Source organism: Pithys albifrons, chromosome 16, assembly GCF_047495875.1.
Source record: "Pithys albifrons albifrons isolate INPA30051 chromosome 16, PitAlb_v1, whole genome shotgun sequence".
In the NCBI taxonomy this organism is placed as follows: domain Eukaryota; kingdom Metazoa; phylum Chordata; class Aves; order Passeriformes; family Thamnophilidae; genus Pithys; species Pithys albifrons.
Window position 1 is genome coordinate 3,465,280 of NC_092473.1, and position 25,439 is coordinate 3,490,718.

The following is a 25,439-nucleotide window of genomic DNA, read 5'->3' on the forward strand; positions in this document are numbered from 1 at the left end:
AAACTTTGGTTGTGATTTAGCATCAGAACAATTTGGATGTTCCAAAACTACAAATTGAGACTTTGGTTGTGATTTAGCATCAGAATGGTCCATGAAAGTGCAACTTGCTGTATATTGAATTTGAGAGTTTACATTAATGATGATAAGGGACAGAAAATATCCCTAAATACAGGAATGCCAGTTCAAATTCTCCAGCAGTTACTGCATGAATTTTTCAGACAAAGGTGAGGAAATTGGTTCATTCTAAACTTAGAATGTCTGAATTTTTTCCTCTCTGACCCTCTGTGAAGAAAACAGCAATTTCATCAGTACATTTAAAGTTATACCTCAAAGAAGAGGAAAGTAGGGAAGGATTTGGAACAACTGCCACCTGCCCTTCACCTACCCACTCACTGCAGCCCTTTTGCTGCTTCACACATTTTACAGTATCTCTGTTAGATTAAAACCTTCACATTATGGAAACTGTAAATAAATCCCACCTTGGCTTCTCTGGTCAGTTGTAAAAATGGAAACAATGCTGGAGTTTTAATGTAAAGAATAAGATGAGGATTATCAGGACTCTATCCAGTGTACCCTAATTTTGCTCAGAGCAGGTTATTTCATGTGGTGCTTAAAGCTCCCAATATGTTTTTGTCCCTGGGAAAATTGCAGCCATCCAGCAGCTTTTGTTCTCTCTGCACTGTGCTGGGCAGGGCAAAACCATCTTCAAAGTGCAGCTGAGTGAGCTTGAACAACAGGGAAAGGGTTTGAAATGTTTCCCTGAGAGTGATGGGTTTTAATTGGCACAGGGCAGTTCCCAGTGGAAGTGTGAGACAAAGGGAAGGCTGCAGAGCCTCCTGCCAGCGTCACAGCACAGCTTTGGTCACCAAATGAACAAGAACAAGAACAACAGAAATTAGAAATAGCACCTACATGCTTGGCTCGAGTTAATGGCACTATAAAAACATCAATTTTGCTTTGATAACCACTTTAATGTGCAAAGGCAATGATGGAAGAATGCTGATAAAATTAGCAAATAACACATAATTTGGGTTGTGATGAGTTAAGGAGATTGAAGAACTGCACAGAAAGATGAACTTGAGGACTGGAGCAGGGAATGCAATTGGATAGTAATGCTTGCAGGCTCACTTGGGGACTAATAACCAAAAATTAAGTTGTAAGCTGAGTAATCACCAGTTGCAAATGAGTGAGGAAGAGGAGGATCATGGCTGAGGAGCTGCTGGCAGATTGGCTGTGAGAGGAGTGCAGGGCACTGCCAGGGTGGAGCAGCAGAGCCAGTTGGGATGGGTGGGACATGTTAAATATCCCAGCACAGCCACTTGGGAGCCGTCGGTTGGAAAACTGCAGCTCTGCTCATCCATTTGCAGGAAAGCTGATTACAAAGTGGAACAGATACTGAAGAGAGAGCTTTTAGGATGATTTGGGAAATGAAGCATGTGATTGCAGCATGGAAATATGATTGCTATTTATAACTGCAGGCAGGAAAAAAGACATTAACACAACAGAGGGAGAAGAAAGGTGGGTTTTTTTTTCAAGGTAGTCTTGGCCCAAAATGTAGTTTACTAAAGTTTTGAAAGGATTTGTATGAGGTGTGTTGCCATCAGAAGCAGGACAAGGTACTTGGTGGTTAAGACACTTCTAAACCCATAGGGGAGTTGGACATTAGAGTTGTCATTAATAAATAATACATTTTAGATTCTGAAAATAAAAAGCCAAGCCCTGTAAGCCTTCAGCCATTTGCCTCTGCTTTTGGGCCATGCCTGCTTTCCTTTCAGGGCTCCACTTCTCCAGCTGTCCCTCCTTAAGGCAGATAACAAACCTGTTGACCTCCCTTTGAACTGCCTCAGAAGTGCTCCAGAATTGTAATCTCTGGACTGTTTGAAGTAGTTAATGTTAAAAAAATTAACAAAAAAAAGGGAAAAACTCTCCCAAACAAGGCAAGACAAAGGATGTCAAATACTCCTCTGTATTCTCTTCATCCTGAAATTTTCAAGCTTTGGCACTTTAAAGTGGTAAATACATATCCAGTGTCTTCTCCAGGTAGATTGTGAGGCTCTGGGATGTGCTGTGTGGGATCACCCACCCCTGGGGTATTGACAGTGGTTTGAGCAAGAAAGTGGCTTAGAAATGGCTGATGTTCTTACATCCTTTACCTCATATCTGTATTTTGCCTGTGGGATAAGGAGGAATGGCCAGGTTGGTCTCCAGCCTTTCATTCTGGAAGACAACCCTTTTCCAGGTAGTTTTCCATCTGCTTTAAAATTCTTATTTTTATCTCACATGTCCCCTCTGTAAATGATTATTTGCCTTAGATTAGGAACATTGCCTCTTTCCAATTTTTCCAAAAACACAGTTAAAAGTCAGTCTTGAGCAGTCTTTTGGGAAAACATTATTTTGCATTTTATAGCAATTGGCATTTATTCTTGATAACCATTTGTTTTAGTATCCACCCAAGGACATTATATGGAACTAAATCTGGCCCATGGGCCTGTGATTGTTTAGTACTCCACTTCCTCTTCTTCCTTTATTTGAAGAAAATACATAAGTGACTGCTTTATTGAAAATCTTTGTTATTATCTGTTCTTAATTGTTTTGAGATGGAAATTAAGCAGCTCCCCAGTGCAGCCACGAGGAGAACATGCTTTGCTCCCACTGTGCCCCTCTAGTTTGTTGTCCCTACTACATTCCCATTACTTTGTCATTATCCCCTTTCTACACCTCACACTTGCTGAAAAGTGGGAGAAATATTTGGACATTATTACACTCACCTCATCTTCCTTATGCTGAGCCTCCTCCTTTCCTCACCACTTTTCTTTCTATCCATGTGGCTGACTGAAAGTACCAGCTGCTCTCTGTGATGCTTTACATTAACCAGTTCAGCCCTTTCCAGCTTTACATTAACCAGTTCAGCCCTTTCCAGCTGTATGAAACAACTGCAGAAATGCAGATTTAACCTGTTGTGACAGCCACACATTAAATATCACTGGGCAAAATCCCAGTTTCCTGAAGGGCTGAGTCAAGAATTCACAGCCTCAAGCCAAGTTGCAGTTTATACCATGGCATGTGCTCTGCTCTTCAATAGTTAAATGGTTTTCATTGTGTCTAAATGGGGAAGAGAAACTGGGACATGGAACCCTCAGGATAAGGAGGCAATAAAAGTGCTGCTGCAGGAGAATTTCACAGTAAGGGACACAAATATGACCAGCATTATTTTTCAAAGTCCACATCTTAGTGGTTTGTTCCCAGTGCTGTTTATACATTAACTGTCTTTGTAACGTTTTCAGATGAAGACTTTTCCATCAAGGACGTGGCAATCTCTGGAGGGAAGTGGTGCAGTGAGCAGGAACACACTCTGCAGGAGTCCTGGAACTCCTTGGTGAAATTTAATTATTCCCATCGTGGCCGAATCTCCAACATGGACTTTCAAGGGGATATCTTCGATGAGTTTCTCCATCAACAGAGAATCCACCGCTCTGGAGAGTACCAGCAAGTGAGGAAAGAGGGACTGCAAACACTGCCAAGGAGGCAGGAAGGAGACAATTCCGTGGAGGCACAGGATGGAAATGACTTTCAAATTCCTGTGTTACCTTCTGGGCAGCACTTAGTGATAGACATTCGAACAACGTGGGGAGACAGACATTACGTTGGTCTGAATGGAATTGAGGTTTTCAGTTCTAAAGGAGATCCTGTTCAGATTGCAAAAATAACAGCTGAACCCCCTGATATAAATATTTTACCAGCTTATGGGAATGATCCCAGAATAATAACCAACCTAATTGATGGGGTAAATCGGACTCAGGATGACATGCATCTCTGGCTGGCACCATTCACCCTGGGAAAACCTCACCTCATCTTTATTGACTTTGTGAGCCCCTGTCAGGTGGCAATGATAAGGATTTGGAATTACAATAAATCTCGAATCCACTCCTTCAGAGGTGTGAAAGACATTATCATGCTCTTGGATGACCAGTGCATCTTTAAAGGAGAAATTGCCAAGGCTTCAGGAACTCTGTCTGGAGGTATCCTGTCATTTCTTATTTCCTCTGTGGGCACAGCAGCACAAGGCAAACAAGTGCATTTGGCTCCTTTGTTATCACTTGGCACTTCAGAGCAAGTTGGCACTTTGGGTAGTGTTGAATTTCAAACCATAATACAGAGCCCACTAATGCATTCTTCACTGATACTGTGGATTTTGGCAGCACAGGGAGTTAATCTCCATTCTTAACCATGTCTTAACATCAAGTCTGTATTTCAATAGTATCAGATAGTCCTGAGAATTTTCAAAGTTGCAGCTTTTTCCTTGTTTTCACATATAATGTCGTTTGGAAAAGGCGATGGAGGAGCTTTTTCCCTGTTGTCTTTTGTATGTATTGAAAATTTGACTGAGTTCTCTAATTTTTCTGCTGTGCAGTATAATTTGAGAGTGAAATACTAATTACAGCAGTATCAGTATGGATTTACCATAAATTATCTTTAAACACTGCTGCAAATTAATGTAAATAAGGACCGAAAATAATTTTTCTTGCTCTGGATATTCCTTTGTGTTATTTCTCCATTTAATTCTGTGTTTTGCCTTCAGCTCCAGAGCACTTTGGGGACACAATTCTGTTCACTACTGAGGATGATATTCTTGAAGCCATATACTGCTATGATGAGACATATGATGGAGAAATGGAAAATGCCAGCTCCTTGAGATACGAGGAAGAGCTAAAGAGGCCAACAACTGCTGACAGGGAGGGAGATGAAAGACCTTTTACACAAGCAGGGTTGAGAACAGAAGATCAACAGGTAGGGCCTTCTTTGTTCACAACTCTCTAGAAATGCCTTTCTGAAACATGATATGGAAGTAATAGACACATTTCCATGCTGAAGTAAAACTCTGCAGAAGAACTAGTAAAACTATGACTGTTTTGAAGACTTTTTTCCCCCAAGCTCAATAATTTATGTAGTTTTTTAAATCCCAGAAGGTCCTCTGAAGTTTGGTTCCCTGACTAATTAATAAGCTTACCAGGAAAGCTATGCTAGGGGTTTTTTTTCTTTACTTACTTGGGCAGAGATTAGAGGGAGTTCTTTTTGATTTAGGTCCTCCTGAAGGTTTATGCACTGTCAGTGATACACACAGTTATTCATATAATGAGTAGCTGTACTGCCTGTCACTCCAAAGATTTTTCCTTATTTTCCACACAAAATATTCTCTTGCTGGTTTTTTCCTCCAAAAATTAAGTATCTTCAATGAGAAGGATCCCTTCCCATCCACCCTCCCCTTATTTTTCCTCTCTGTCTTTTTTTGATTAGCATCTCCACAGGTTTGTGTGCATTTTGCAGCACAGAAGTGGCTCTTTTCCATGTAGCAGGTATTTTAATCCTTGAAGGAAAGCTATATTTTCAAACACTGGGGCCTTCCTTACACCATTCCAGCCCAGCAGTTCAGTGTCTGAGCAAAGATCCTGCAAGATTTTCTCCTCAGAATGGTGTGGAGCAGTCTGTGATCTGTTTTCCTTAAAATCTTCTACTTTCTCATAATCATGAGCACCTACTGTTGCATCAGTGAGGTTCTCTTTTTCCAGGGGACACACTCTGGTGATTCTGTCAGGAGATCCAAAGCTGAATCAATCCAAATTCCAGCTGGGTCAGCCAAACTGCTCCCAGGGATAGTTCCTGTGTGGTTCCTGATGAGCCTTGTGTGGCTGTCAAACCTTCCTGTTCTGTCTTGTCCTCTTTTTCTTGTAGCTTACAAGACCAAGGGAAATACAGTGACATTGGAAGTTCATGTCACTGTGAAAATCATGAGTCAGTGTCTCTAACCTTTGACTTCTCCACTAATTTTGGTCCCATCTTTTCATGTAATGTCTTAAACTGCTCAGAGACCTTAAGCAGTGCAGGATTTAATGACCACAAATTGAAGTTCACCTTTCTTTTCCTGATCACTCGTTTCTTGTGAGCATTCAGCAGAACCTCTTCTATGGTAGAAGCCTGGGCTTGGACTGGTCCTTACTCTGTCCCTGCCTTTCATTTTGCTGTTCAGCTGTGATGCCCTTGCTACCCCTGTTGTAACTCTGGAATGTGCTGCATCAGCAGTGGAATAACCAAAGCTGTTGTGACTGAGCCATTGATCTTCCTGTCATTGTGTATTTGCTGATTTTTGTGGAGGGATGTTCCTGCTACCAGAGTGATACAGATTTACTGGGCAATTTGTCTTCCCCAGCATAATGTGTCAGCCCAGCCTGGCGTTGGAACAGTCTCTGTTGATCCCTCACCCTCATTCCCTTCAGTAGATAAAACGATGTTTTACTGCACTACCTGTAAAACTTCTCCAAAGCTCTCACAGAAGTGTCTCCCTTTCATGTCAGTGTTATCCATGGCCATCTGCCTGTGCCATGAATTCAGTAATCCTGAACATGTTGACTTTTCTAGCAGGTCAGACCTTCCTTGGTTCAGCTCTGGCCAATAATGGGTGCTTAGGGAGGATGTAAGAATAGCACAGAATGCAGCAGTGCTTCTCTGAAACACTCACCCAGCCCTCACAAATGTGTCTCACAAGGACTTTTTCACAGAACCTTTGTGTTTAGTATCCTGCCACAGATTTTTATTGCATTAGGTTCATCCACTAGGTTTTTGAACCCCTGTGCACTTTTACAATTTACAGTGCTCTGTGGCAAACTTCCCAGCCAAACATTCTGTTTGTCTCTTGGTTCATTTAATGTCCTCTAGTTTTTGTGTTGGAAGAAATTAAACAATTATTCCCCATACCCTTCTTCAAACCACTCAGGAGATTTATGCCCTTGTGTTCCAGTCTTCTAAATCTCTCTTTTCCAGAGTGGTTGGTGCTACTTTAGTTATTCCTCACAGGGATGGTGCTATACAATATTGGGCAGGTGTAGGACCATGGTAATACTTTCTACTTTTTACTGCTTTTCCAATAGCTCATGTACTGTGGAGCTGTTTTGTTTTGGCCAGAAGGATCTGAGAACACAGGCAGGACATTGATGGTCTCACAGGACTGAGTCCATCATGAGCAAATTTGCTGATGACACCAAGTTGGGAGGGAGTGTCGACCTGCTGGAGGGCAGGAGGGCTCTGCAGAGGGATCTGAATAGACTTGAGAGATGGGCTGATTGCAAAGTTCAACAAAGCCAAGTGCAGGTCCTGCCCTTTGGCCACCCCAACCCCCTGCAGTGCTCCAGGCTGGGCACAGAGTGGCTGGAGAGCAGCCAGGCAGAGGGACCTGGGGGGACTGAGGGACAGGAAGCTCAACAGGAGCCACCAGTGTGCCCAGGTGGCCAAGAAGGCCAAGGGGATCCTGGCCTGGATCCAAACTAGCGTGGCCAGCAGGCCCAGGGCAGTGACCCTTCCCCTGGACTCTGCCTTGGGGAGGCCACACCTTGAGTGTTGTGTTCAGTTCTGGGCCCCTCAGTTGAGGCAAGAGATTGAGGGGCTGGAGCGGGGCCAGAGAAGAGCAACGAGGCTGGAGAAGGGACTGGAGCACAAGTGCTGTGGGGAGAGGCTGAGGGAGCTGGGGGTGTTTAGCCTGGAGAAGAGGAGGCTCAGAGGTGACCTCAGCACTGTCTGGAACTGCCTGAAGGGAAGTTCTGGCCAGGTGGGGGTTGGTCTCTTCTCTCAGGCACTCAGCAATAGGACAAGGGGGCACGATGGGCTCAAGCTCTGCCAGGGGAAATTGAAGTTGGAGAGCAGAAAGAAATTCTTTGCAGAGAGAGTGCTCAGGCATTGGAATGGGCTGCCCAGAGAGGGGGTGGATTCCCCATCCCTGGAGGTTTTTAGCCTGAGCTTGGCCGTGGCACTGAGTGCCATGATCTGGTAAAGGGACTGGAGTTGGACCAAGGGTTGGCCTTGATGATCTTGGAGGTCTTTTCCAACCCAATCCATTCTGTGACTCTATGACAGTGCTCACAGGCAGAAGGAGTTGAAGTGGTAGAAAATTAGAGTATGTCTGAAAGAAAAGATAGTGGCACCAGTGGAATGAAGGCATCTGAGCAGACAAGGGGGGAGAAAAGAGGTGATCCTGTGGCTGGCACAGGTGGTTTATCGTCTGCAAGGAAGGGCATTATTTTGCAATCTATAAACCCAGTGGCTTTACTGTGCCCATGGGTTTTGATTTTCAGCGAAGTTACAAATTTTCACTCCCAGGCTGGCTTTTAAAGCTGTTCTGAGGAAGAGGCATCAAAGGCAGAGTAACTGTTTTACATGAAAACCCCCCAATAGGAAGGGATTTCCACCTTCAGTGGGTTCCCTGTGTGTGTGTATTAATTCCAGTGCACACTTCTTGTTCATTTTCACCTGAATTACCTTAATTACCACAGGGACATTTGCTAACACGTGAAGGATTTTGCAGGCTGGGAACAGGCATTTGAGCTGCAGGATGTGAGTGGTGTTACTGCAGAGAGCTAATGGAACAGGAGGAGGACAGTGCTGACAAGTCTTTTATTTATTTTTAGTCACAATGTAGGTCCATGTGATGTATTCTGGATGACAGGAAGTTTACTTCTTATGATGAATTAAACTATAGAGAAGTCTGGACTTCTAATTTCCTGTTTGGCTTTTTGACTACTAATGAGGATTCAGCTGATGTTGTTATAGACCTACTCATAAAATTGCCAAGATGTCATTCTAATCTGCTATTATTAATTTTGGAGCCCAGTACTGGTATATGCAAAAAGTTAGGATTGTTTTCCTCTAGTGTAGCATTTTTATATTTACCCACAGTGAGCAGAATTAGTCATTTTATCACAGGCATTCAATGAAATGAACTTTCTCTGTAACCCTTTGCCATTTTTCTTTGTCTTTACTGCCCTGATTGCCCCAGGATGATCAGCAAATTTTGCCATCTGTTTATTCACTCTCTGGTTTGCTGTGCTGAATAGCACAGGCTCTTTTTAGTTAGTATTGTCAGAGAACCAGCACAAGCTTTTGGACAAGTTTGCTTGTTTGTTCTGCCTCTTAATCCTTGAGAAGAAACAGTGGTGGCACTCTCTGCTCTTGACTTCCTTCCAGACTTCTTGTCTCTGCAATGACTTTGCAACATATTGCAAACACAGGATATTATCATTTGCTAATGGGGATTTGCAGGTAAATAAGAGTGACTAAAGAATTTCAGCCTCTTTGAGAACAGGTAACTCACACTACAGAGTCTCCCATTCAATGTTTCTATATGAACTAACCAAAACCCCCCACCCTTGATTTTCTAAGGATCCATGTGATCTTCTACATTTTGGGGCATGTTTTCCATAATTTGCAGGACAGCCAGGGTGGGGAGGCAAAGGGCAGATTGAGATACAAATGTAGTAAAACCCAAAGGAACAGACATAAAAACTCACTTTATAAACAATGTCTGTAGTGTATGTGGAATATTGCACCTGTTGGCTTTCTTTTTAGGTTCAAGAGCCAGACTCTCTCTCTGAATGTACACCTAAGGAAACAGGGATATTTACTGGAAAATGTAAGTTCTTACACTTCTTCCTTAACCACCCTCCCCCAGACATGTCATCCAGGAGGATCTGATTTGTCAGAGCTGTACAGAACTTTGTGACAGATGTCAGGTCTAGAATAAAGAAGAGTAATGGAATGTTTAAGGCAGAAGCTTTGTTTGCAACATTATATTGTAACAGTTGGTTTTTAATCTCAGAAAAATACCATTAGCCATTTGCCTAGTCCCTGAATGGGATTTCTTATAGCTGTGTGCCTTACCCAGTAATTCTCTCCCAGTCCTGTGTGTTTATGTAGACTGAGTTGTTCAGATGGATTGACAATAGAAACCCTACAACAAATCTTGATCAGAATGTTATAGCTGTGCTTAAAGTACCTGATTTCTTTGTCCTGTGCAAACCCAACTCTCTGTGAGCCTTTAAATTGTTGTCCAGAATGTTTCTGGATGGCCCAAAAGCTTCAGGATCAGCTCCTGGTCCTCTGACAACAATTTCCAACAGGGCCTTTTTCACCCTGAGGGCAAACAAACACTGAACAGGGATTGAGAGAGGGTTTGAATTCTGCCAGCCTTGGAGACCTGCAGACTTTCACTGGGTAAGCTCTTTAGAGACCTGATCTAATGGACAAGCCCTGAGCTTGGAGTTGGATCAGACACCTCCAGAGGTCCCTTTGCTCCTGCATCATCCCCACATTCATTGCTGTGGTGAAATGAACACTGAACCTTGTGTGGATGGCTGTTCCTCCCTGGCTTTTCCATGGGAAAACATCCTCTGGCTTTTCTGGAGAACACTGAGCAAGTTCAGCCTTAGCAATGGCCTTGGGAACAGCATCCAAAATAAATGTAGCCGGAGCTCCAAGTTTGTCAGCTAACAGAACTACTTCTGCCCTTGTGTCCTTGCAAATGCCAAGGAGATCTTACATCCAAGTGAATTTATGTGTATATCAAGACTTGCTACAGCTATTTACAGCTATTTGAGCTGGATGGCTTAATAGGTATAATGCTTGTTTGTTTTTCAGGGCACCATGACTAGTGGTGCTCCTTTAGGCACTATCCAACCTGATTATTTCTGGGTTTCTGTAGTGTGTGAAATGAAAGATACTTTTAATTTACAGTGTTGGATTTTTGTGGAACCTGATCAGATTGAAATATTACTTGTTACATTTGTTTTTTTTTCAGTAAGGCATAAAACAGGTGGATCTGAAGAGACGTGTACAGCCTTTTGTCTGTCCAGTTTTCCTTTCCTATTTATTTTCCAGAGATGCAGGCTAATCCATATTGCTGCTTTTCCCTGATGCTGTCCCATTAAAATATTTCCATGCATCTAGCTGTGATGTGAAGATAGTAACTTAAAAACATTAATAAAGCAAATTTGTGTTTCGCTTTAACTACGAGTTGACAATTTATGGGATTATGAGCGACTGGATTTATATGATCATGTATAGTCATTTAGCTGGTGGAAGATGATGGATAGACTTCAGACTGATTGGTCTTCTCTGTGTCTGCATAATCACCAAATCTGTCATGTAACTGCTGAAATGTGTCCCTGAATTGCTGTCACTCTGCAGGCACAGTAATGAGACACTTGGTAATGTGCTTGCTCAGTTAAAAGTGAACAAGGTGTTGGCAGCCCAATAAAGGGGCTAACACTGATGAAAAGAAGATGCTGTTATGTGGAAGGAGGGACACAGGCCAGGAAATATCCAAATCCAGCATATGAAGTTATTTAATCTACCCAAAATACACATACTGCTTGTCACTGGGGCTTGCTGCATGTTTGTATTGGCTCCTGACTTCCAACTAGTCAGTATAGAAATAAATTGCATGTATATCTTTTATATAGGCCTGCAACTGAATTTTACCATGACCTGGGGAGACTCCCATTACCTTGGACTGACAGGACTTGAAGTGATAGGAAAGAATGGCCAGGCACTGAAAATAAGCACAGAACAGATTTCTGCTTCACCCCAAGACTTAAATGATCTCCCAGAGTACACAGGAGACTCCAGAACATTAGAAAAGTAAGTAACAAAGACTTGGATGCATTTTACATCAGATTTGATAAAGTGACAGAATTATATAAGCTTCTATTCTGCTAACACATATCAATGCAAACATGATTTTCATCCCAGCACTGCTCATTCTTGGAATTCACAAACTGCCCAGAAACAGCTTGTTGTAGAAACATGAATGAGATGTTTCCAAAAGTTGGTGTTTGAGTTAGGAGATGGTAACATGCCTGGTTGGTGTTTCTGCCAAGGACTTTCCAGGAAGAAATGTGGGTGTTCTGAAGCATCTGTCTGTGCATATTCAGTGATATATATGCAGGATTTCTGGATAACTTCAAGGAAAATTTTCAAGTTAGCAAAAAATGAGCATGTGTTGGGGAATTGCACAAATGGGTGCCATTCTTTTGGCAATTTTGCAGCCTATTTTTGGTAATTCTAATGAAGTTTTCTTCACTGACAAGTTTATTTCCTTGAATTAACTTCCCCATCCTAAATGGCAGCAGTATAGAAATCATAGGCTGTAGATCTGGAGAGGACTTGGCATTTGGTTGTTATTGAAGCTGCATCCTGTTGTTTCTGAGTCATATCTCCATTTTACAGGGTATTTTCAGTCACAATCCTGTCCTCTGGCATGTTTATGGTCTGTGACTGGGTTTATGAATTAGGACTTGTCTTTTCTAAGTCTCTCTGGAGTCTTCCTTGGAATGTTGTATTTATTTACATGTGCACTAACTGTTATTTGTAATTCCTGCTAATCTGACTAACACAGATATCAAACTTACTTCTGTATAATTCCTTGTTTCTTTTGCCTGTTTGTGTGAAAATCTCATCTGTAGGCACCAAGATGTGAGAAATCTGCCCATGATGTATTTGAGGAATGTTATTTATGGTGCCTTTTGCTTGCCAGCCTTCCTACTGTGTTTTGGCCTGTGCACACACATTTAACCTTGCAGGGTTTATGATTCTATCAATTCTGGGATTTTTTGATCATGAATTTCTTTGAGAGATGGCTTATAATAAATTTGTTTATCCTGCTACTGAGCCAGGCTGCCTTTGAGTTTTCAAGTCCTCCCTCTGTCTGATGTCTTTCTTAGTAAGTGAGATACATTTTTAATTATTTTTTCACATGTTTTCCTTAAGAACTTTTTTGGACACAAGAAATAGAGGCTTTTTTGGCTTTTGGTATTTTGAATTTGAGTACACTACAATGCTCCTCAGCTGTGGCACTTGGAATAGGTCCTGTTGCTCTTCAAGACCAAGTCAAGAATTATGTCTTCTCTCATGAACTCCCTGATCAGGTCCTCTGTGAGAGAGTCATTATTCAAATCTTTTTCTTTAAGGAACTGCCAAGCCTGGCACTCATTCTTCCATTAAACTTTTAAATAAATATCAAGTATATACTTACTTTTTTGGGCAGTGTACCAAAGTAATTATAGTGGACAATTAATTCATATTCTTTACTCCATCTTTGTATGCTGTAGTTTGCAGTAGGTGAATACAAAGCCAGGATTCCAAAATGAGGAGGAAATAATGGATTTATCTGTGCAGCCTGAAGTCTGTGCTGTTCTGAAAAGACTTTGTCCTGCTGGTGGGAAGCTCTTTAACAGGGCAGGGCTGTGCCTGACTGTGGGCACACAGAAGGATGGGAGCAAACTCTGGTTCTTCCAGGGTTCTCCAGCTGCCAGCCAGGTCCCTGTTGGATTCAGGGGAGTTGTGTTGGCAGAGTAACACACTGCAGAGTGCCACATGGACTAGTTTAGGTATGCAACTCAAATTAAATTGTGTCTGGGCTGGTACAAAGGTGGCTGAGCTTTCCTCTGCCCACCCTGTTCACACAGAGAAAACAGAAACATTTTGCTGGTTTTCCTCAAACAGACCCAACTAAAGGAAAACACTGCTTTTTCTCCCCACACTGTCTTTAATTTAATAATTGTGTGTTATTTTGGATGCTTTTTAATTGGTGCACACAGGCACACTTTAGTAAAGTCCCTGCTTAGTAAAGTCCCTGCTTTTCATGGGGGAAGCAGCTTTTCCCTTTCTGCTGCTAATGGATTTTTCTCTTTGTAGGTTAATAGATGGGACTAATATCACAGTAGAGGATGACCATATGTGGCTCATTCCCTTCTCTTTTGGAGAAGATCATCTGCTTACAATCCATTTTGATAAAATGGAAAGTATTGCAGGGCTTCGCTTTTGGAACTATAATAAATCTCCAGAGGATACCTACAGAGGGGTAAGTAAAAGAAAAGGAGCACTGCCAGCAAAAATATACAGCAGTGCATTGGAAAATTGGTACTGTGATGAATGAATATAGCTGCCTTAATGGAACACCATAAATCTCTCCAGATTGTGGGAGTCTGAGTTTTGTGGCAGGTATAATGCATTCCTGTCTCCACAAACAGCACATATTGAAAAAAAAAAAGCCAGAGATAGTTTAAAGAAATCTTCAAAGCTGATTTTTCTAAGAGACACATACAATGCCACATGTTATTTTCAAGATGGATGATTCTCAAGAGGTATCCTCTCAATATCTAATATTTAGACCTACCATATGATTCTGTGTTTCCTGGAATACAGGGAATGATACAAGAAGGAAACTTTTCCAACAGAAATTCTGTTTGGTTAAGTTTCAAAAGGCCAGTCCTTAAATGCTGCCTTTTCCAAGAAGCAAGAAGAGTCACTTGGACTCTTAATCTTTTTTATGGAAAGTTGACATCTTTAAACAGTTTGGCTAAAATAATTTAGCTAAAATTGTATTAACATACCTCCTCTCTTCTTTTTCCAAATTTATTTGGTTTATATTTCTTTTTCATACTGGCAATTGAGACCTGCTGGAGATAATTTTACACCTTGTTGGCAAGCTGAGTTTGTCTGTCCCTCACTTCCCTGCTGCACTTGCACTTGCACTGATAATGAAATAGCAGTTGCTGTTCACAGAGAGTTTATGAATCCATTTGTTTCCAGACCTGCCCTTTTTCCCTACAACTGTTGCATTCTTGATGTCCAAATTCAGTCAGTAGGTAAGAAGAAGAACATTGATATATATATTAAACTAGAGAGAGATAGGACAGAAAGGATCAGCAACATTTGGGGAAAAAAAATCTCGAATTGAAATTGGAGGCCTGGAATGTTCACAGGATTGGGAAGACACTGGCACAAGTGTGTCTTTGTGTAGATTTACCTTCCAGAAATTGCTTTAGCATGAACCCTGCCTGGCATCTTTTAGTGTCAGCATGGGGGTTGTTGGTGCTAAACACTCCCAGAGGGCCAGAGCATCAAATCTGTCAATTAAACATAATTGACCCAGAGATTTTAACATATGGCACCTCATTTGGTGGCACGTTCATTAACCCACAGGTTTGACACATGGGAGGGTTCTGGAGCATTCTGAGTTCCCCATCTCAATACACCCCCTATATAAAGTAGGGGGTTTACTGACATTTGTGTCCTGATTTCAGCTGGGCTAGAGTGAATGTTTTGTCTTTGGGATTGAGGGTGAGAATAATGTTGAGAACACACTGATGTTTTAGTTGTTGCTTAGCAGTGCTTACTAAATCTCTAAAATATAAGATGAAATTTGATCTTTGGAGGCCAAACCAAGAAAAAATATCTATTTTCAGCAGTTTACTTGGCTAGGTAGGGAAAAATGGTGAGTGTGATACAGGTTTCCACCTTCATGCAGACTGTGAATACAGTTTAAAGGAGCAGCCCATTCCTGCAGGACAAAATAAATTACTTAGAAAACTGAGGATGCAAGATATTGGCTGGGCCACACTAAAGAGGCTTTAGGCTGCAAACCCAGGGCATTGTGACATTTGTCTCTTGAAGTATGGCTGTTCCTTCTAAGAAACAGTCTCTGGGTGTGAGAGCTGCTGGTTTTGCAGGCAGCTGCAGGCTGCTGGATTCTATTCACAGCTTCAGTGTGAGAGGGTAATGGCAGGGAGTGACAGAATGAAGACTTGGGTGCTATTTCCAGCCCTGTGAAAAATCACCTTGTGAAAGCTTTGTTATGCCATTTGTAAAATGCAATATGTGATGGTTGAGTGGCTTCTCAGCTGATGAGAATTACTGAGAAATGAGGGCTGGAAAGGGCACATAAATATCAGCAGCTGTGCTATAATAGGTAAGATTTCATCTCTAAGTCTCCAGACTTCCCATTCACTACGTGTTTCCCTTTTGGAAAATATTGCAGAGGGGTTTTCACTCCCTCTCCTCAGCCTGGCAGATTCACCCAGCTGGAAAGTGCCATGCAGAGTTCCTGAGATGGAAAGGAGAGTTCCTTTCTTTGCTCCCAAGTGTATTAAAGATGAAACCAGAAACACTGATTTCTCCATACTTAGCAGCCATACAAACATTCCCTCCTAATTAATCTTCAGGCTGTTTGGAAATTAACTGAGCACCTCCTCTAGTCTAGTACAATACCAGAGGTTTTCAAAGCCAGAAATGTTTTTGTGGGGAAAAAAAGATCTTCCTGAAAATTATTTGCTTTTGGGATATTGCATGTAATTATTATTGAATAAAACATCCTTCACAAATGGAAAAAATATGAGAACTGTTATGAGTATCAGGTCACTGATAATACACAGGATTTGCAGAGTGCTCAGAATATTTTAAAGTGCTTCTCAAATAGACACCTGAAATAAGAATTTTAACTGTAAATATTGCAGATATAGTTTTAACAGATCTTAATAATGAAAATTAAATATTTGCATGCAAACTTAAGGTAACCTCAAATTATCTTTTATATATCAGTCAGCATGAAATCCAAAGATGAGAAAACTGACTTACATTACCTTTAGACTAAATTAAGTCTTTTGTTAACTAAATGAATCTGTTCTGGTGCAGTTCATTAATCAGCAGGCTTTAATTGCAATGCCAGTTATGAGGCCATATTGTTCTGTTTTCCAGGTAATATTCCTTCCAGTCTGGTCCTTAGTGAAAGGCTCAGGGCAATAAATGCTGCTTATGATTAAGTTGTATTGAACATGTTGCAGGGCAAGATGCAGTGATTAATTGTTGCTGCCTGATGGAATTGTTCTGTGCCTGGGCTCATGGACACAGCACCAGATGGTGCTGCTGGGGGAGGGTGGGGGGCCAGGGCTTCTGCATCATCTCAATAAGTATGGCTGAATTATTCAGTTTAATCTTCAGAGGTTGTGTAAGATGTGTTTGCATCTGCCATGTGGGCACAGCTCAATTCTTTCTGTCTGGTGCAGGTACCTTTTCTTTATTCATATGCCCTTAGGTTACACACAGCACTGCCTGGCAGAGGAGTTTGAATGATCCTGGAAAAGTCTAAGTGCCACCTGCCACAAAGATAAATAGAGCTGGGGAAATACAGGTGTCTGTAAATCCAACAGAGACACAAAAGGCTGCTCTGGAGGCAGCACCAGGCTGTGGGATTTCTGGAAGGGTGGCTCCAGCCAGGGCATGATGTCTCTTCTGCCTGCTCAGATCACCTCTGTGCCATGTGCTGGCCTCAAAGCTGAGTCTTTCCATTCTGATCATGTGTGTAAATATTGCTGCAGGCTCAGCAATCACAGAGTTGTTTAGGTGGGGAAAGACCTTTAAGAACATGTAGTCCAGCTGTAAACCTGACACTGCCAAGGCCACCACTAAACCATGGCCCCAGGTGCCTGATCTGTACATCTTTTAAATCCCTCCAGGGGTGGTGACTCCACCACTTTCCTGGGCAGCCTTTTGCAATGCTTGACCACCCTTTCTGTGATAGAGGGAAGCTTCAACTTGCTGAGATCTAGTGAGATGCAGTAATGGAAAGATCTGGCAATGCTTTTGTTTTTCTGAATATTATCCTCCCAAATGCTCACCTCTCCCATCCCCATCCATGTCACCACTGACACTGAGTCACACACTGTGGGTTCCCACTGCTATCTGCTGCTTTAGGCTTTCTTTTACCAAAGGCTCTCACACTACACAGGAGTGAAATAAACCCAACAAAATAACTCAAATTGTTTCAGCCTCTGTATGCAGTTGTTTTCAACTTCTTTTAATCTCTGTCATGTCATGTAGTCTGATGTTCTGCTGTTTTAACCAGGCCAAGGTGGTGCACGTGCTGCTGGATGGGCACAGCATCTCCCCACCAGGCGGGTTCCTCATCCGCAAGGGACCCGGCAACTGCCACTTCGACTTTGCCCAGGAAATTCTCTTCCTTGACTACCTGCAGCCTCAGCCAACCACCAAAGTGCACAGGAGGTAAAGCAGGATGGGTTTGGTGTCTGAACCACATGGTTTCTCTTCACTGTTACAGTCTTTTATCTTGTTATCTGTCAAAGCCAATTGTATGAGGACTCTTGAATGAAAATACAGAGCACTGAGACCAGAGTGTTTAATTGGGTTTTAGTCATAAACTATTAACCAGATTTTATTGAGATCAGAGAACAGTCCAGTCCATAATCACAGGTGGAGGGATCAGGGGGGCTGTTTGTAGGGACTCAGTGCTTTGGGTTTGTTCTTTTCTGAACGAGCCATGGGTACATATAAAACCTGTTTTGTCTTGGTTTTTTTTTTGTCAGGACTGGCTCGAAGAGAATGGAACAAGCCAGCATGGACTATGAAGCACCCTTAATGCCCTGTGGTTGTATCCTTCTCTGTCATTTTCTTACTTGTCATAGTGGAATATTTTAGAGTTATACGAGTCCTGAGCTTTTTGGATACCAACAATTTCTGGTTCTTTAAGTAGTTAGCAGGATACCAAGAATCTGAGGAAGGCTTACATTAAGTATGACAGGACTAAACAAATGGAACATAATATATGAATATGTGACCAGTTTTCAGAATCTCTGGTAGCTTTTTCTGATCTGCAAATCAGAGTGTTGGACATCGAGGTGTGGGTGGCATGATAATTTTTCAAACTGCAAATGAAATAATCTGTTAGGACAAAGAAATAATGCTGAAATCTTCCTTAACAGCCTTTTGCTTTTCAGTTATTTTCCAGTTTCAGCTCCTGACAAGCTGGGGTGATCCATACTACATTGGTTTGAATGGGCTGGAGCTGTTCAATGAGCATGGAGAGCAAATCTTACTGACTGAAAACAGTATCCTTTGCACACCAAGCCCCTCTGTCCCTGTCCAAACACAGTTTGCTCCCTGGCAGATTTTCATATGGCATCACTTGCTACTTCTTCCAAATTTCCTGTTTATCCTGTGGGGTTAACTCTGCTTCTGTTTCTCTATATTTGTGTGATGAGTCTTGTTATTATATGTTTTTATGTATTCTATATACTTTCAAAACATTTCATCTCTGAATGGGGTGCACCAATAAAGCAGGACAAGATTAGAGAAGGGAAGGCATAAAAAACCCATGATATTTTTTGCTGTTGACATTTATTTCTTTTGTGGTATGGAAGGACCAGAAAGTTTGCTGAGCTATAAATTCATAAGAAAAGGTTGAGTTGGGTGCTTTTTTATTATGGAATCTTTCACTGGGCCTCAGGAAAGAAATTTTTCATTCCTCTTGTTCTGGAGATTTAGGCTGTTCACAGTCTGGAGATTGAGGCTATTCTAGACACCTGCTGCAGTCATGAGAGCAGGGCTGAGGGGTGGAATTTGATTCAGTGTTCCCTGGCTACCCAACAGAGGGAATGAAGGGCATGTTTGCAGGATTGACAGTCATCAAGGTGGCACTGCCATGCTCTGTGCCAGCATCCACTTCACATACAACACCCAACATACAACTCACACAGTTCAGGTGCACGGCAGAAACATTTCTTAGCCAATTTATTAGAAAGAATAAATAGCACAAGTGCTGCATGAGTGGGATGTCTCTAAGGATCCTCAGTGCCTAATAGGGGATAGAATGAAAAGGTAATAAAGGCTTTTTCCCAATTTTTGTTTGTATCCTGTGTGATCCATGACGAACTTGAAACATTTGTCATGGACAAGAAGCATTTTGAAATTGAAAAATGGTAACAAATGGGCTTTAAGAGCAAGGGGTCTTTAATTCAGCTGGTGTGGCTTTGCAGTGCAGAACAGGTAAAGAACCCTGAGCTTGGTGTGAGTGATCACCTGCTCCTGCCTGTGCAATGCTGATGATTGGCTCTATTAGGATGCTAAAAAAGCAGATTTGTCTTAGTGCAGTACTTAATGTGATAATTCATTGCTGAGTCTGGAGCTTTTCTTAAACACTTGAGGCATTGCTGTGGTATTCCTTAAATTCTTTATAAATACTTACAGATTCAGGCCTTTTAGAAAGGAGGACAAGGGGAAATTAATATCAAACTGGTTTTCCTGGGATTTATAATCCTGAAGACAGTGCCATCTACCCACATTTCTTTGGCATGTCTTTCACATACGTGTTTTTAATGTAAATGTTCTCCTGCAGAGAAAATCTGGTTGCCTGTTCAATGGGAGGTTTAATCTTTTCATCTCAAAGAGCTGAAAAAAGCTCTGATTAGACAGTTACTGATTTCTACCCTGAGCAACTCAAGCAAAACCTGGTCTGGCTGATGACTACCTCCTACCAGGAGGCTTTTCTTGAGATAGGTCTTGTATGAGGAGTTTTTACAAGCTTATCATAAAAAAAGGGGCTTTGTCACCAAAAAGCTGGGAAGTGCTTGTTCCCACTAACAGAACTTTATTGATGAAGTCATAAATACATATTTGAAAATAAACTAAATGCAGCTAGTTACTTTATTCCTATTTTAAAAATCAATTTGAATGCCAGGATCTGTAAGGGTTGTCCTGCTTTTAAAAATGTGTGAGGTACTCGGAGTGAATCCTCACTCATGGAACTGAGGAAACCAAGCATGAACCTTTAAATGGGGTGTTTCTGAACTGTCTTTTGTGGTTATTTACACTCAAAGTGTTTTTCAGACATTGCTGCTTTCCCAGACAGTGTCAACGTTTTGGAAGATGTGTCTGGAGACATCCGGACCCCAGACAAGCTGATCGACAGAGTCAATGACACCACTGATGGCAGGCACATGTGGCTGGCACCAGTTCTGCCTGGTTTGGTACATTTTTCCTTTCCTTTCTGGTTTAGGGATGTGTGTGGATACAGCTGGAAGCACAGAGGGAAGGGGAAGCACACGTAATTTGTAGGTAAATTTGGTGTTAGTAACTGGTATTGAATCTCTGCTTTTGGGGAGGGTTTTTATTGCAGCTTCTCTGCACTGCAAGACAGCAGCAGTGAAGGTTTCCCAGGTTTGGCATCTCCTATCTCCATGGTGCAACTGCAGCAGAATTTCCAAGGCTGGCAGAGATTAATTTTGAGTTACTGTGATAAAGATAATGAGGAAGGAGCTTAATGTGTGTATTTTGTGCAATAAACACCTTTCAAACAGGAGGGAACCAGGATCTTAAATTCATTTTCACAAAGTGCAATGAATGTTGTTCCAGCAGCAAGAATTATTTTTAATCTCATTTTCTGTGTTGAATTCAAATTCAGAGATTAGGGATGGCAGACTTAGTACTTCATGTCCTAAGGCCACAAGTAATTCAGCCCTTTCAGTAGTCCCTTGTTTAAATTTGGGATATCAAATATCTAAAAGTAGATAAATGAGTTCTGACCTTCCTTTTGGAGAGGACATTTTTTTATGGGCCTGTTATGGACATCATTGAGCTGTATTTATTTTGTGGAAGAGAATGGATTTAAAAAGAGAACAAAATGTAAACCTTACATGTGAAATAACTTACTGTGTTGGAAAAATCCTCACTCCATATGTTTCAGTTATTAATCAGAATATTAAAAGCAAGGAGTTAAGTCAGTTTATATCATTGTACCTTACAATGCAGTGGGTATAATTAAGATAAAGGTCTTAAGTATACTTGGGAATAGTGACCACTTGCATTTGTTAGGGAGGTGGAAGGTCTGTGTGGTGCCTGAGGCTCCCACTGTGTGGATCCCACATCCTGAGTGCTGGTGATGTGATGGGATGTTCAGATATCCATCACAACGTGACAAATGATTGACTTGACAACCATCTGGGATTGCTCATGTCCTCATGAAAGCCCTGCTTGCAGAGGCTGTTTCACTGGGGCAGACAGGGAAGTGACAGTCCCTGGAGCTCTGGCAGAGATGCAGACACTGCTCTGTGTTGTTCTGGCTGACAGCAAAGTACTGCAGAAGAACATAAAATGCCAGTATTAAAGGCTAAATTGATAATGTGTGAAATGCAGGAGGCAGAAGCGATTTAATGGCGCTTTCTGTCCTTGAACTGTGGCAAATTACACCTTTTCAAGAACCACAGAGTACTTTGCTCTCCTCCATCTTCCCTGGTGTGGTTGTTCAGCCAGGAGGTACCAGTGGATTAAGCAATCAGGCTGTGGATGCTCAGCCTGTGTGTCCTCCCTCCCTCCCTGCCATCCCCACTGCTGGGCTGCTCCAGCTGCCTGGAAAGCTGCATTAACTCTTGGCTGTATTGGGAGGCTCAAAACCTCGAAGGAAATTTATATTATAGCTTTTCTTTTCCTTTCTAAATATCTTTTCCCTTCTGATTCTAAAAGTGGTTTTGCCTTTTGGAAATTTGTTACTAATGTAAGTGGAATTTGAATTCTGTGTTCCCTTGTTACTGATTGTCATTTTATTTGTTTGTTTGAATGGGTTTTCTATCAGATTTGTCATTTGCTGCAGGACTAACAATTGCTATTGGAGACTGTGCTCCAGTTGTGTTGTGGAAAATCACAGATGCAAACATTCCTATTGATCCCATTTACCTTTCTTTCTTCAGTAAAAAAGGCCATAATGATTTAATATAACTTCCAGTATCTCCTCTAATACATCAAAGGATTAAAACTTCAGAGGATGCTAAAGATGAAGCTTAAGATATGTTGATCCAAAGTTGATATAGTGGCTCATAAAAGGAATAGCATAGAATTAACTGTAACAGGCAAGATTGGTTTCCTACAGGCTAATCTTTAGTCTTAACATCTTGGCATTAACGTCACTGAAAGGAAAGTGAATAATACATCAAGCAATAATTGTTTAGGGAGCATCTGGAGAATGATCTCTACATTCCAGTTAGTGTAACTCACACAAAAATTGCAAAATTTCTGGAAGAGCTTTCAAAGTCAGGGGATATGGGAGATATTTGAGTCTTGCAAATAGGTGGATTCTGGTCATATTTGGTAGAAAGAAATGGAACAGGACGGAACAGAATCATAGAATGGTTTGGGTTGGAAGGGACCTTAAAGCCTATCTCATTCCAACCCATGGGCAGGGACACCTTCCACTATCCCAGACTGCTCCAAGCCCTGTCCAGCCTGGCCTTGGACGCTTCCAGGGATGGGGCAGCCACAGCTGCTCTGGGCACCCTGTGCCAGGGCCTGCCCACCCTCACAGGGTCCTTTCCTATGTCTATTCTAAATGTCCTCTTTTTCAGTCTGAAGCCACTCCAGGCCCTTGTCAAGAGTCTCTCCTTGTCTTTCCTGTGGCTCCCTTCAGCACAGCACAGAATAGAACAGACACTACCTTGTCTTGTCTTGGAGGACTTGTCTGTGCTTGGCTGTTGAAATACTCATTAAAAGTGTCTCTCTACCCACCCTTCAATTGCCAGGCAGTCCAGGGTGCCCAGGGTGGTCGAGGTGTCACCTGCTGCCAAGTTACACAGATTGTAGAGGGCAGTGTGGGGTAGAAACAACATCTGTGAATTGTCAACAGGGACGAGGCTGAACTTCAATCCTTAGCAAGAGTCACCTCAGCTCCTTAAACACGAGCCTCTTTGGATGCCAGATGCATGAGGATTTCATTTCTTTGGGCAATTTGGGCTGTAAAATATAAATTAATTCTCTTTCCCAGGTGAACAGGGTGTATGTCATTTTTGATGTCCCTACTACGGTGTCGATGATCAAGTTGTGGAATTATGCCAAAACTCCCCCGAGAGGTGTGAAAGAGTTTGGGGTAAGTCACTTCTCTGGGCATTCTCTGTGCTCTGGTGAGTCAGCCTGCTTGGTTTCTGTAGGGATTTTCACAGTTTACTGAAGTGTTATTCCATAAAACCTCAAAGGATGGGATTCATTTCATTTAACTCTGCATTTAGTGTTAAAATGACTAATCTATGCCAGTCATCTGTCCTCCTTTTTTTGTCCAGGCAAAGAACACTCTATCTGATTTTTTCTTAGATAATTGTTTTAAGATAGGATAATGCTTTTCTTTTTCCACTGACTGTAGAGCAGCCCTGGAAGACTAGTTTAAACTACACACCCAAGTTTTAGACAGCTGAAGTGAGGTGAGATTCATTAATTCCTAGATTTAAGAGTGATTCACTCCAGTGAATAGAACAGCAATTATGTAAAACATGAAATACATTTTTAATTACCTACTTGAAAGCTGCATTAAAAAACATCAGTGAGAGGATAAAAACTTGGGGAGGGGAAAAAAAAATCAAACCCCAGCAGCGAATAGAAATGAAAGTTTTAAGGAACAAAAGCTAAATTAGTGACCAGATTTGTAAAACAAATAGGGCAAAATGATTTCTAGTTAATTGCTGGAAGCAATGCCTGATTTCCAGGTGGGGTTTTTTGGTTTGTTTCTGAAATATCTGTAGCTTCTGGTGGATGACTTGCTGGTGTACAATGGGATTCTGGATATGGTGAGCCATGTGGTGGCAGGAATCCTCCCAACCTGTGAGCCTGTGGTGCCCTATCACACCATCCTCTTCACAGATGATGAGAAGATCTGCCATCAGGAGAAGAGAACTGTCATTAGGTATGTCAGGCTGGAAGAAGAGTCTTGGGTTTAAACACTGTTTCCATGTGACTGATGTCAGCAATATGTGCATTGCTGTGGGAAATTCCCTTCCAAAGTGCCTCACTTAATGAGAAATAAATAGGTTTTTAGATATGAGGGCCAAATTGCCAGCTTTATTTGCACTTACTGGGATTCATGATTTATATTTACATGTGTTTGCATGAAAGCCTGTAAACACAAAAGAAAAAAGTTAAGCTTCCTTAGAGAAGGAATAATAAATCCCAATGATATTATACAGGGGGAGGGGGAAATAGAAAGTTAATGAAAAAGAACCAAGCATCAAAATTAAAGAAAACAAAGTCCTCTGATTTGACATAGATGCTCATTAAGGAACCAGAATTCTTCTATTTTATAAACATTCTAAAATAATGAACTTGCTAAAATGAGAAATGAGTTACATTTGCAGAAATGACACTTTGAAACCACCAAGTTGGCAATCTCACAGAGAATGTGATGAAATGCAGTGAAAAATGCACTTGCATTTAGAAGGTCGGGATTGATAGAGTCTAAACCTAATCCCTGGCAAAGGAAAATAAAGATTGAAAGAATAATTTATTTTAAATGGGATTGAAAAGTGAAGAAATGAAAGCTTATGGAAGTGAACACTTTCCTACACGTTGGACAGCTAACAAATAGAATGACTTGCAAATACACCACTGGGGAGAAAAAAAAGCAAGTTTTGCATGGAAAAATGGCAGGTGATCCATTGAGAAGAATATTCAAATATTTAGAAATAAGCAGAAGGGATAGAAGGTGTCTGATTAAGAACAGAAGGGTTTGCTTTCCTGTGGTTCTCTGAAGCATTGGCTGTTGGCCACTGGCTCTGTGAGATGTTAAATAAATTTGTGGGGTTTGGATATGATGAGTTGGGCTCACGTTTTGTACAAGTGGCTCTGTTGTCATGGTGGAATTTGGAGGTGGGCAGTTCTTCCAGTGAAAAAGCTACTGAAATGAAAATGCCCTGAGGAAATAAAGGTTTTGAGACGTTTTTCAGTGGGGTACAAGAAGGAGGAGGAGGAGGAGGGGAAATGGAGCTTCACTTTGCTCAGCTTCAGGTCTTTCTGTGAGTAAAGTTGTTTTATTGGGAGCAGGGAGGCACCAGCTGTAATCACAGATCTTTTTCACATGACTTCCTTTGCATATGTTTATAAGACAAATATCTTTTGATTTGCTTTTAAGAGGAGTATCTTTTGGGGTCACAAAAACTGCATCATCTGTTTCCCAGACCATGCTGAGCCTCTTCTCTTCTAGACTTCTGGGCAGGAGCTTTCTTGGTCTTTTTCTT

At 41.6% G+C, this 25,439-nt stretch overlaps 1 protein-coding gene across 2 annotated transcripts in view; it reads left to right on the forward strand.

The window, feature by feature from the left end:
- The window catches only part of KATNIP (katanin interacting protein), a 59,933-nt gene that overhangs the window by 29,920 nt on the left and 4,574 nt on the right, over window positions 1–25,439 (forward strand). For both annotated transcript variants that reach the window (XM_071571284.1, XM_071571285.1), the window contains exons 14-24: window positions 3,285–4,019; window positions 4,580–4,788; window positions 9,391–9,454; window positions 11,283–11,460; window positions 13,516–13,681; window positions 17,504–17,661; window positions 17,982–18,046; window positions 18,393–18,503; window positions 20,281–20,420; window positions 23,204–23,305; window positions 23,952–24,112. In XM_071571284.1, the coding sequence (XP_071427385.1) occupies window positions 3,285–4,019; window positions 4,580–4,788; window positions 9,391–9,454; window positions 11,283–11,460; window positions 13,516–13,681; window positions 17,504–17,661; window positions 17,982–18,046; window positions 18,393–18,503; window positions 20,281–20,420; window positions 23,204–23,305; window positions 23,952–24,112 (2,089 nt within the window). The remainder of the gene's footprint in view (window positions 1–3,284; window positions 4,020–4,579; window positions 4,789–9,390; window positions 9,455–11,282; window positions 11,461–13,515; window positions 13,682–17,503; window positions 17,662–17,981; window positions 18,047–18,392; window positions 18,504–20,280; window positions 20,421–23,203; window positions 23,306–23,951; window positions 24,113–25,439) is intronic.